At 42.8% G+C, this 12,565-nt stretch overlaps 1 protein-coding gene across 1 annotated transcript; it reads left to right on the top strand.

Moving 5' to 3' along the window:
• The first annotated feature begins 284 nt into the window (after positions 1-284).
• On the top strand, positions 285-1,754 carry LOC117534296 (zinc finger protein 501-like). The gene has a single exon (XM_034198501.1). The coding sequence runs from the start codon at positions 292-294 to the stop codon at positions 1,429-1,431; it is 1,140 nt and encodes a 379-aa protein (XP_034054392.1). The 5' UTR covers positions 285-291; the 3' UTR covers positions 1,432-1,754.
• Positions 1,755-12,565: the final 10,811 nt, after the last annotated feature.

Below are 12,565 nucleotides of genomic sequence, written 5' to 3'. Positions count from 1 at the left end.
ACAGTGTGTTTCCTGTTTCCTGCAGACGTCCAGCAGCTGGTGGTGGTTAAAGAAGAGCTTCTCCCTGACCATCAGGAGTGGAGCACCAGTCTGGACCAGGAGGACCCAGATCCCCCCCCACACATTAAGCAGGAACAGGAGGAACTCAGGATCAGTCAGGAGGGAGAGCAGCTTCAGGAGCTGGAGGAGGCTGATATCACCAAGTCCACTTTCACTCCTGACCCTGTGAAGAGTGAAGATGATAAAGCGACACCTCAGTCCTCACAGCCTCATCAAAGAGAAACTGAACACATGGAAACAGAAGCTGATGGAGATGACTGTCGAGGACCAGAACCAGCCAGGAACTCAGATCCAGAGAGCAGTTTACAACCAAAGACTGAGGACAACACTGGAGACTCTTCTGAACCTGACACTGGAGACTCTTCTGAACCTGACGCTGGAGACTCTTCTGAACCTGACACTGAAGACAGTGCTGATTGGAAGGAGACCAGAGAACCTGCGTCAGGCTCAAACTCACTGAAAAATGAAAAAGAATCTGTAAGTGATTCAGGCCCTAGTGCTGTAAAGAAACAATTTGGCTGCTCTGTGTGTAAGAAATATTTTACAAGTGCAAGAAATGTAAAGGAACACATGAGAATCCACACAGGAGAGAAACTACACCGCTGCTCAGTCTGTAAGAAAGCTTTTGCAGAGAATAGAGATTTAAATCGACACATGAGAATCCACACAGGAGAGAAACCATTCAGCTGCTCAGTTTGTACCAAATATTTTGCAGTGAGTGGAAATTTAAGGACACACATGAGAATACACACAGGAGAGAAACCACACAGTTGCTCAGTTTGTGAGAAAGCTTTTTCACGAAGTGGACATTTAAAGGCACACATGAGAATCCACACAGGAGAGAAACCACACAGCTGCTCAGTTTGTGAGAAAGCTTTTTCACGGAGTGAACATTTAAAGGAACACATGAAAATCCACACAGGAGAGAAACCACACAGCTGCTCAGTCTGTAAAAAAGCTTTTTCAGAGAATAGAGATGTAAATCGACACATGAGAATCCACACAGGAGAGAAACCATTCGGCTGCTCAGTTTGTGAGAAAGCTTTTTCACGGAGTGGACATTTAAAGCGACACATGAAAATCCACACTGGAGATAAACCACACAGCTGCTCAGTCTGTAAGAAAGGTTTTTCACGGAGTGAACATTTAAAGGCACACATGAGAGTCCACACAGGAGAGGAAATATACAGCTGTAATGTTTGTGACAAAAGATTTAAATGGTGTATTGATTTCAAAAGACACAAGTGTGTTGGTCGTCAGTCCTCACAGCTTAATGAAATTCAAACTGAGGATAACAGAGAGGCAGAGCCTCCAATCAGCAGCTCAGCTGAACACATAGAAACAGAAGCTGATGGAGAGGACAATGAATAAGTCTTATGACAGTTCACCCATGAGAAAATCTGTCTGACTGGATTAACATTGTTGCACAACATTCATATAAGACTTAAATGAACTAAGTGGACAATATGTTTAATGTTTTTGTCATACTGATTTTCTGATGTATACTTTAACCTCTTAAGCCCCAAGCCTGTTTTTTAGGTTTCAGGCTCGAAAATGACATGCCCAAAACAAAGGACTATAACTTAACTTCTAAAAGGGTTATATGAATAATTTATTTTATCAAAGCAAGGTCACATCTGTGAGTTGGATGTAGAAGTGTCAGAATCAATAAAGATGTTTCAGTGTCAGAGTAAATCCAGATGGAACATAGTCAAAAAGTGTAAATTCTTGTCTCTGCCCAAATAAAACCCATTACTTATAGTGAAAACCACCCTTGAATGATGGGTTAGTAGCCTAAAAGCTTTAGGAATCCAAAGTATAACATATAATAAGTACCCTGTATCAAGATTGAGGCAAAACAAGTGAGAATTGACCTTTTTAGAGAGATTTAGCAAAGAAAAGTCCAAGCGGACTAAGCTTTGGGCACATTTGGTTCCATCAGTGCCATTTAACCTTTTTCAGGTACCAGACTGTAAAAATCATTGTATAACATTTAATTATCACTATAGGTATTCATTCCATAAAAAAATTGTAAAAATAAATAAATAATTAAGTGTGTCTGTGTGGTGTGTGTGTGTGGAGTGTGTGGGAAGTTCCCTCTTTGCATGAGATGCATGTTACTTGCACAATAAAAATTAAGAAACTTAGGAAACATTTGACTCCAACTGGAGCATATTTATTAAAAAAAAATTAGCAACACACTATACAAGAAGCATTTTTTGGGTAAAAAATATCCTCATCGTCTTCCTCACTGTGACAACAAATGTGGAAAAAACAAATAGATTAATTCTCTGGCTTGTACTTTCAAAAATGTAACTCAAATCAGAAATAATTTCTCTACAACAACAGCAGAACATCAATTTTGAGTGTGTGAAATAACATATCACTCAAATTGTATACCATGTAAATTATGTGAGACGGGGTTCATATAATCTTTTCAATATTTAATAATATTCCGTCTGTCATATATTTATATATGTATATTGTGTATATATGTATATACATATTATGTATGCATGTGTGTATATATATATATAATACGTAATAATTGTAAGTCGCTTTGGATAAAAGCGTCAGCTAAATGAAATGTAATGTAATACCGTGTTAAATTCAACATGTATATGTATATATATTTCAACAACAAGAACAAGACACGGCATCCATCTTCTTTGTTTGTTGTTGAGTGTGTGAAAGAACATTATATCACAAGATGGATGCCGTCGTGTTATTGTCACGTGTGTGAAATTACTATAGATGAATACACTCTTACACCAAATAAATAACAAAAAGATAAAAACAGATGAATACTCTTGCACCAAATAAATAAGTAATAGATACAAACAGAGAGAATACATACCTTTCCGGTGACGGAGGTTCATAATCAGAGTCATTACTGTCCCCTTTATGCGTGACGAGATCACTATCTTCCGACGGAGAGTCCTGAAATACGATGTCCAATGCCTCCTCGACGGACAAAAAAGTCTTCTTTCTGGCTGCCATTGCTACAATGAAGACAAAGAAAACAAATCCTGCTGTTTCGCTGATCGATCTGCCGTTCTCTGCTCTCCTGTCGCTGCGGGACATGCTATGCTATGCTATGCTATACTATGCTGCGTAAAAAGAGTTGGGTGTGCGTAAACAGCTATACTGCCTTTGTTTATACTTACGCAAGATCCTATCTCTGGAACCCATTGGTTGATTTGGGTGATTGACACCTTTTTTGAATCGTTAGAGCCAATCAAATCGGGTGGCAGTTTCAAAATACGTAAATATGTTACGCCTGCGGAGGGGGAGCTATGCGTAAACTGCATCTCCCGCAGCTGAAGCCCCGGACTGTTAATCGTTGGACCTACTCTTCTGCCGTGAATGAAAGGATTGATTATCAGTAATCATTTTAAAGTGACAAGAGACATTGGATTAACCTTGAGCAGCGTTTTTATTCCTTTGAACACAACTTTTGATCACAAAACAGCCAAGGTAAGACCTAATTATTGTCATGGATTTGAAAACTGATATTGTTTACTTGCTATGTTCTGGCTGCTAGCTCGGTTAATGTTGTGCCTGTAGTGATGGGGTGTATACCCATGGAATCTGTGGAATCTCAGTTTTCAGAAAATGTGTTGTTTGTGCAGAAAGTATGAATTATAAATGATCGTTTTTGTGAGTTATGATCAGAAATAGCAATTGCCCGTTTTGCCATGGGCTCGTTTAGAGGCTTCTTGTGAGACTTATTTTTCGTATCGTCAGTTAGCCAAGTTTCCTCCGGTCAGATGGGTATGGAATATTAATAGTTTCATGAATGACACTTCATATAGCACTGTTGCTACATATATAGCATTTTCGGACCCGAGCTCCGGTCCGTGGTGCTTAAGAGGTTAACCACTGACTGTTGATGAACCATTTTATTGTGGATTGAGGGCTTCAAGTTTCCATATAGAGATAGGATGATTTGATGTATTGTTCCTTATTTCTAAATGTTTTGTATCATTGCTATCCTCTTAATGAGCCCCGTTTTACATAAATGTACCTGTTATCTGATTGTTTTTGCTTCTGTAACTGTAAGGGAATACATTTGTCTATTTTGTAACCTGATGACCTAATGTCGTTACTCCCTAAGGGTAAAAGGGAAGCAACATGAAACTGGATGTTCTTGGTAAGAGGTTAATTTTAATAAACTAAAATATCGGTTATTTAAACAAGGAGCTGTCTAGGTATAATATAAGTAAACAAAAGGAGGCCACAGATTATCACAATCACAGAACAACATGGGCACTTAAGGCGAAAATAGTGAGGCGTTTTAGAGAGCACACCATACCTTTATCTATTTAATATAGATAAAGGAAGAAATCATTCCAATGTGTATAGGACCGTCCACCCCCAAATAAAGCAGGTTATAATAATTACATTGTAACATGTTCTTTTAGTAAACACTGAAAACGGGTCCCACAGACCCAAACAGCACACAAAGGTTAAAGGTAAGCATATACTAATGTTAAAATGTGCTAAATATATACACTGCAAAAAACAAAAAAAAGAGGATTAAAAGTAGCCCCAGACTTGTTTTATTTTTTCACCCTAATAAAGGATACAAGCGGCCGAGATGGGTTTTCTCCGCAGGGTGGCTGGTGTCTCCCTTAGGGATAAGGTGAGAAGTTCGGTCATCAGGGAGGGACTCGGAGTTGAGCCGCTCCTCCTTCGCGTCGAAAGGAGCCAGTTGAGGTGGTTCGGGCACCTAGTTAGGATGCCACCTGGGCGCCTCCCTAGGGAGGTGTTCCAGGCACGTCCAGCTGGGAAGAGACCAAGGGGTAGACCTAGGACCAGGTGGAGGGATTATATATCTTCGCTGGCCTGGGAGTGCCTTGGGATCCCCCAGTCAGAGCTGGTTGATGTCGCCAGGGAAAATAAAGTTTGGGGCTCTCTGCTGGAACTGCTACCCCCGCGACCCGACCACGGATAAGCGGAAGAAGATGGATGGATGGACCCTAATAAAGGTTGGTGACCTAGACTATGACTAGACTATGAGGAAGTAAAAAGAGCTATTCTTAGAAAATATGACATAAATCCAGAAACCTACAGACAAAGGTTTCGCAGTAATGAGGTTGAACCACAGGAGAGCCCAAAATAACTTTATGTCCGTTTAAAATAACTTTATGGGAAGTGGGTTCAGCCAAAAGGGAAAACTGTTCAGGAAATTGGAGAAATTATTGTCCTTGAACAGTATCTGAGAATCAGTGGTGAGTTTAGGATTTTCGGATTTTCGGGGCTTAGCCCAGGAGTTGTTGGGGGGGGGGGAGGTTGCAGGGGTAAAGTGCAATTGTTTACAAGTGGGGGGTGGACCGAACATCCTTTAGGGGGGTCGTCGCCTCCTCTAGGGGGGTCCGGGGGCATGCTCCCCCGGGAAGATTTTATTTTTAAAATATTGAAGTTAATAGCATCAATCTGGTACACTTTGAGAGCAACATTAACCCTACCTTAATAATACCTCAAAGCGGACAAAAGGCACTGGAGAACACTTATTCATTAACACCCTTTAATGAAGCAAACTAATGCCTTAACTCACTCAAATACAGTCGTTTACTTATTTCGGTGAAACTAATGTGCGTAGAGTTTTAAAGGATGTGGATAGTCTCACCTTGATCCTGGCGCATTGCTTATCGTTTTATAGATCTATTCTCATCCACCATCTTTGTTAGTGACGTAAAGAGTGTAAGAGTCACTTTTCTGAATCGGACACTCTGAGTTGATGCAGTCACAGCCAATTGGAGTCTGATTCACAGGGTTGCCTGTCAGTTCCGTTGCTATGGTTCCGTTGTTATGTGTACTAAAACGAGAGCCGGTATAATTCCACACACAAAATAAAAATTGGAATACGTTATTTTAGTGTCTTAAAAGTAGACTGAGGTATGAAGGGTTATGTTCTGTATACGATTGAGGATAATACAAGCAACCATAAAACGCCCTTTATCTAGAGCCATTGAAGCCCATGAAGAATTGATCCTTCCTCAAATATTTTTCATCTACTGTATTAATAAAGTTGCCACGTGTTTTCAAATTCAAGTTATTCTATCTGTGCAGAACATTACAAATATTCTTAATTTGCAGTATTTTATTTTAAAAGTGTTCAGAAAGACTGCATCAATGATATGCTATATACAGTGGGGCAAAAAAGTATTTAGTCAGCCACCAATTGTGCAAGGTACACTTCAACTATGAGAGACAGAATGGGCGGAAAGAATCCAGGAAATCACATTGTAGGATTTTTAATGAATGAATTGGTAAATTCCTCGGTAAAATAATTATTTGGTCACCTACAAACAAACAAGATTTATGGCTCTCACAGACCTGTAACTTCTTCTTTAAGAGCCTCCTCTGTCCTCCACTCGTTAACTGTATTAATTGCACCTGTTTGAACTCGTTATCAATATAAAAGACACCTGTCCACAACCTCAAACAGTCACATTCCAAACTCCACTATGGCCAAGACCAAAGAGCTGTCAAAGGACACCAGAAACAACATTGTAGACCTGCACCAGGCTGGGAAGACTGAATCTGCAATAAGTAAGTAGCTTGGTGTGAAGAAATAAACTGTGGGAGCAATTATTAGAAAATGGAAGACATACAAGACCACTGATAATCTCCCTCGATCTGGGGTCAAAATTATCACAGGAACGGTGAGCAAAGATCCCAGAACCACACGCGGGGACCTAGTCAATGACCTGCAGAGAGCTGGGACCAAAGTAACAAAGGCTACCATCAGTAACACACTACGCCGCCAGGGACTCAAATCCTGCAGTGCCAGACGTGTCCCCCTGCTTAAGCCAGTACAGGTCCAGGCCCGTCTGAAGTTTGCTAGAGAGCATGTAGATGATCCAGAAGAGGATTGGGAGAATGTCATATGGTCAGATGAAACCAAAATATAACTTTTTGGTAAAAACTCAACGAGACATGTTTGGAGGAGAAAGAATGCTGAGTTGCATCCAAAGAACACCATACCTACTGTGAAACATGGGGGTGGAAACATCATGCTTTGGGGCTGTTTTTCTGCAAAGGGACCAGGACGACTGATCTGTGATTTTGAGTGAAAACCTCCTTCCATCAGCAAGGGCATTGAAGATGAAACGTGGCTGGGTCTTTCAGCATGACAATGATCCCAAACACACCGCCCGGGCAACGAAGGAGTGGCTTCATAAGAAGCATTTCAAGGTCCTGGAGTGGCCTAGCCAGTCTCCAGATCTCAACCCCATAGAAAATCTTTGGAGGGAGTTGAAAGTCTGTGTTGCCCAGCGACAGCCCCAAAACATCACTGCTCTAGAGGAGATCTGCATGGAGGAATGGGCCAAAATACCAGCAACAGTGTGTGAAAACCTTGTGAAGACTTACATAAAACGTTTGACCTCTGTCATTGCCAACAAAGGGTATATAACAAAGTATTGAGATGAACTTTTGTTATTGACCAAATACTTATTTTCCACCATAATTTGCAAATAAATTCTTTAAAAATAAGACAGTGATTTTCTTTCTCATTTTGTCTCATAGTTGAGGTATAGCTAGGATGAAAATTACAGGCCTCTCTCATCTTTTTAAGTGGGAGAACTTGCACAATTGGTGGCTGACTAAATACTTTTTTGCCCCACTATATCTATATAATATCAATATTGTTAACTTCAACCAAAGTCGGGGGAAGCCTCTGGATAGACCTGGTAAGCCCAAACGTGTAGTTCGGGTGAGCTGGGAACGTCTGGAGGAGGCCCAAGTTCAGGAGGCCTTCAACTCACACCTCCGGCGGAGCTTTTCGGGCATTCCTGTGGAGGTTGGGGACATTGAACCAGAGTGGTCGGTGTTCAAAGCCTCTATTGCCGAAGCGGGGAGCTGTGGTCTCAAGGTCCTAGGTGCCTCAAGGGGCGGTAACCCTCGAACCTCCTGGTGGACACCGGTGGTCAGGGAAGCCGTCCGACTGAAGAAGGAGGCCTTCAGGTATTTGTTATCCCGGGGGACTCCCGAGTCAGTTGCAAGGTACCAACAGGCCCGAAGGGCAGCAGCCTCATCCGTGGAAAAGCAGCGGGTGTGGGAGAAGTTCGGAGAAGACATGGAGAAGGACTTTCGGGAGGCACCAAAGTTGTTCTGGAAAACTGTCCGACACCTCAGGAGGGGGAAGCAGGGAACCATCCAAGCTGTGTACAGTAAGGATGGGACGTTGTTGACCTCAACTGATGGAGTGTTAGGGCGTTGGGAGGAACTCCTGAACCCGACAACTCCGCCCTCTATGTTAGAGGCAGAGCTGGAATATGACGGGGGATCAACACCAATCTCCCGGGGGGAGGTCACTGAGATCGTCAAACAACTCCACAGTGGCAAAGCCCCGGGGGTGGATGAGATCCGCCCAGAAATGCTGAAGGCTCTGGGTGTTGAGGGACTGTCATGGTTGACACGTCTCATCAACAATGCGTGGAAGTCGGAAACAGTACCAAAGGAGAGGCAGACCGGGGTGGTGGTTCCCCTTTAAAAAAAAGGGGGATCAGAGGGTGTGTGCCAATTACAGAGGCATCACACTACTCAGCCTCCCCGGGAAAGTTTACTCTAAGGTACTCGAAAGGAGGGTCAGGCCGATTGTCGAACCTCAGATTGAGGAGGAACAATGCGGATTCCGTCCTGGACGTGGAACGACGGATCAGCTTTTTACTCTCGCAAGGATCCTGGAGGGGGCCTGGGAGTACGCTTATCCGGTCTACATGTGTTTTGTAGACTTGGAGAAGGCGTATGACCGAGTTCCCAGGGAGTTACTGTGGGAGGTGCTGCGGGAGTATGGGGTGAGGGGGTCTCTACTCAGGGCCATCCAATCTCTGTACTCCCAAAGCGAGAGCTGTGTCCGGGTCCTCGGCAGTAAGTCGGACCCATTTCCAGTGAGGTTTGGCCTCCGCCAGGGCTGCACTTTGTCACCAATCCTGTTTGTAATATACATGTATCGGATTTCGAGGCGTAGTCATGGGGGAGGGGGTCTGCAGTTCGGTGGACTAAGGATTGCACCACTGCTTTTTGCAGATGATGTGGTTCTAATGGCTTCATCGGTCTGCGACCTTCAGCACTCACTGGATCGGTTCGCAACCGAGTGTGAAGCGGCTGGGATGAGGATCAGCACCTCCAAATCTGAGGCCATGGTTCTCAGCAGGAATCGACCGTCCACTACAAGTAGGGAATGAGTCCTTACCCCAAGTGAAGGAGTTCAAGTATCTCGGGGTCTTGTTCTCGAGTGAGGGAAAAATGGAGCGTGAGATGGGCCGGAGAATCGGAGCAGCGGGAGCGGTACTGCAGTCGCTTTACCGCACCGTTGTGACGAAAAGGGAGCTGAGCCAGAAGGCAAAGCTCTCTGTCTACCGGGCCATTTTCGTTCCTACCCTCACCTATGGTCATGAAGGATGGGTCATGACCGAAAGAACGAGATCGCGGATACAAGCGGCCGAGATGGGTTTTCTCCGCAGGGTGGCTGGTGTCTCCCTTAGGGATAAGGTGAGAAGTTCGGTCATCCGGGAGGGACTCGGAGTTGAACCGCTCCTCCTTCGCGTCGAAAGGAGCCAGTTGAGGTGGTTCGGGCACCTAGTTAGGATGCCACCTGGGCGCCTCCCTAGGGAGGTGTTCCAGGCACGTCCAGCTGGGAAGAGACCAAGGGGTAGACCTAGGACCAGGTGGAGGGCTTATATCTCTTCGCTGGCCTGGGAGCGCCTTGGGATCCCCCAGTCAGAGCTGGTTGATGTCGCCAGGGAAAATAAAGTTTGGGGCTCTCTGCTGGAACTGCTACCCCCGCGACCCGACCACGGATAAGCGGGAGAAGATGGATGGATGGAACCAAAGTAAATTTAAATAGTGGGCAAAAATGGGTTAATTGCCATGCATGTGGTGTTCGATATCGTTTACGTTGAATTTCTACTACTTTAGGCAGAAAAACTTATATATTGACTAAAACTTTTTTTACAATTTACTATAATTTAGAAAGGTTTTCGTGATAAATCTTTTGAAAGTAAACTTTTTTTTCATTTTATATTTAAATTTGAAATGTTGGCACACAACATTATTAATGTATACATTTTTTTTCAATTATGAATCCATTTATTGTATTGTGTTTCCTCGAGGCTGGGGAAGATATCCAGCAGTTCAACATGCAAATGTTCTATTACAAGTAAGTATAAGTATAACATGGAGAAGGAAATAAAATACGTTTCATAGGAGGATGTGGAATTGTTTTCTCTCACCATGTAATTACAGCCTATCCTCCTACAAAAAACGACCAAATAGGTCGATTGTTTAAGCAGCTTAGATTACGACCCATAGCCACGTTTTAAAGTGTAGCACCTCTAGTGGTCGTGTAAGAAACAACATGCTCCCGTTTATTGACAAATAACCCTCTCTGGAAAATCCTAAATTGTAGAATAGTTTGGCCATTAAAATGCTATTTGATTAGATTTCTAGCGAGAAGTGTATATTGTACTTTTAGAATTCACGTCCAGTCGATGTGTAGGATCTATAGTTTGATAGATATTTACGAAGATGATCACTAGGTCTGTAAACATTGCTTTTCGCCCCTTTTTCTCTTGAACCTCGAAAGCAGCACTATTTTACATTACATTACATTGCATTTAGCTGACGCTTTTGTCCAAAGCGACTTACAATAAGTAGATTCGACCAGGAAGACACAACCTTGAAGAAAACAGAATCATATAAGTACATCAGGTTTCATAGAGCCAAACATTTCAAGTGCTACTCAACTGGCTTTAGATAAGCCAGTCCTTTATTAGTATAAAAGTGCTTCGTTAATAGTTCTAACGCTCAAAGTGGAGTTGAAAGAGATGAGTTTTCAGTTTGCGCCGGAAGATGTGCAAGCTATCTGCCGTCCTGATGTCAATGGGGAGCTCATTCCACCATCTTGGAGCCAGGACAGCAAACCCACGTGTTTTTGCCGATGGGAACTTGGGTCCCCCCTTCCATCTTTCTTTCACCTTGTATGGGAGCTTTGAGGCGACAACTCATGTTAGTTGGATTGTTCATTTCGTCCATATACTCTATGTCCTCCATGGCATTACGGCACGTAATCAGGAAAAGGGCATAGGCATTCAGAGCTTTTCCGTCTTCTGATCTGTGGCCACTTTAGAGCTTTATCCATATAGGCGGTAGCATTGTCGTCTTTTTTAAGAAAATATGTTCTTATGTCCATCTTCAAAAACTCTGAGTCCGACTGACAGTTTATTTTAAACATTGTCACAGCTCACAGGATGGGTACCTGTCAGCCAATAAGACAGATGTTTATTTCCATTCAACTCTCTGGTTGGTCTGGTGTCTTGCCTCTGTTGCATTTACTAAACACGGGAAATTACAATTCTGCCGTCCTCTCTAGTGTCATGATGAGGTTCAGGTAAAGCACGTGAATGTATTATATAATTGACTCAATAATATAATACATGACTTTGAGAGTAGGCAATCTAGGCATATTAACAAAATTAATTAAACATACTTTTTCATTCTTGCTAGGGGGCTAGTGGCTGCGGGGCCCTAAGCGGCCGCTTATGTCGCGGGCCGGCTCTGTGTGTGTGTGTGTCGTCTCAGCGATGCAGAATAACAGCCTGTTTCCTGGTTAGTCTCATATGAGTCAGGTGATAGGTGGAGCATCATCATGACATTACATGTTACATATCACTTGTTAGACGCTTTTATCCAAAGTGACTTACATACTCAATACCATACACAATACCCACAGGAGCAATTTGGGGTGAAGTGTCTCAGGGACACAACGACATGCTGACTGCAGTGGGGTTTGAACCTGTAACCCCCTGATCCGGACACCAACACATAACCCACTGCACCACACGCCTCTCATGACAGTTTATCCGGTTGAGTTTCATTCAAAGCGCATGAGTGATGTGTGTTTCCTCATTACATCCTGAACACTGCTTCTGTCTTCATTATGTCATGGTTCTTCACAAACCATGTCTGATAACGTTTTAAAAGTTGTCAAATAGGTCTAGAAATACACATATCAGTTACACCAATCCAACGTATTATAAGCAAAGTTTGTCTGTCTTTTTGTGATTGTAGTTTTTACATAATGAAGGATCCTGGGAGACTGAGTCCATGGCTCTGAACACAAATCAGAATGTTATCAGCAGAGTTTTTTGTCTTGTTATATTTCATAATGATAATTCTACCTCTGTTGTCTGTATGCACTCTTCTTCTGCTGCATGGACATTAGCTTTTTACCTTTTATAGGGATTATTTTGTATTTTATTGTTTGTATAGTATGTGAAAGGTTTCCCCCCCAAAATAAAAATCACAAAAACTCATCACGACTTTTCCTGTTTTGATTTCACAGAAATGGACCGGCGAAGGCGTCTTAGTGTGACGTGTGCAGAGAGAGCTGCTGCTATAAAAGATACGCACCACCCTCTGCATCCTCACGTCTATCACCTGCAAGTACAAAACGCCTCATCGTTATTAATGGTCTCCTATTGAGCAAAATGCT

The sequence above is a fragment of the Gymnodraco acuticeps genome, unplaced genomic scaffold (assembly GCF_902827175.1).
Source record: "Gymnodraco acuticeps unplaced genomic scaffold, fGymAcu1.1, whole genome shotgun sequence".
Classification (NCBI taxonomy): Eukaryota; Metazoa; Chordata; class Actinopteri; order Perciformes; family Bathydraconidae; genus Gymnodraco; species Gymnodraco acuticeps.
This window is presented reverse-complemented; position numbering and strand designations above follow the sequence as displayed.

Excerpts from the sequence above, each read along its gene's own strand:
- LOC117534296 (XM_034198501.1), top strand. The coding sequence starts at position 292 with ATGGAAACAGAAGCTGATGGAGATGACTGTCGAGGACCAGAACCAGCC.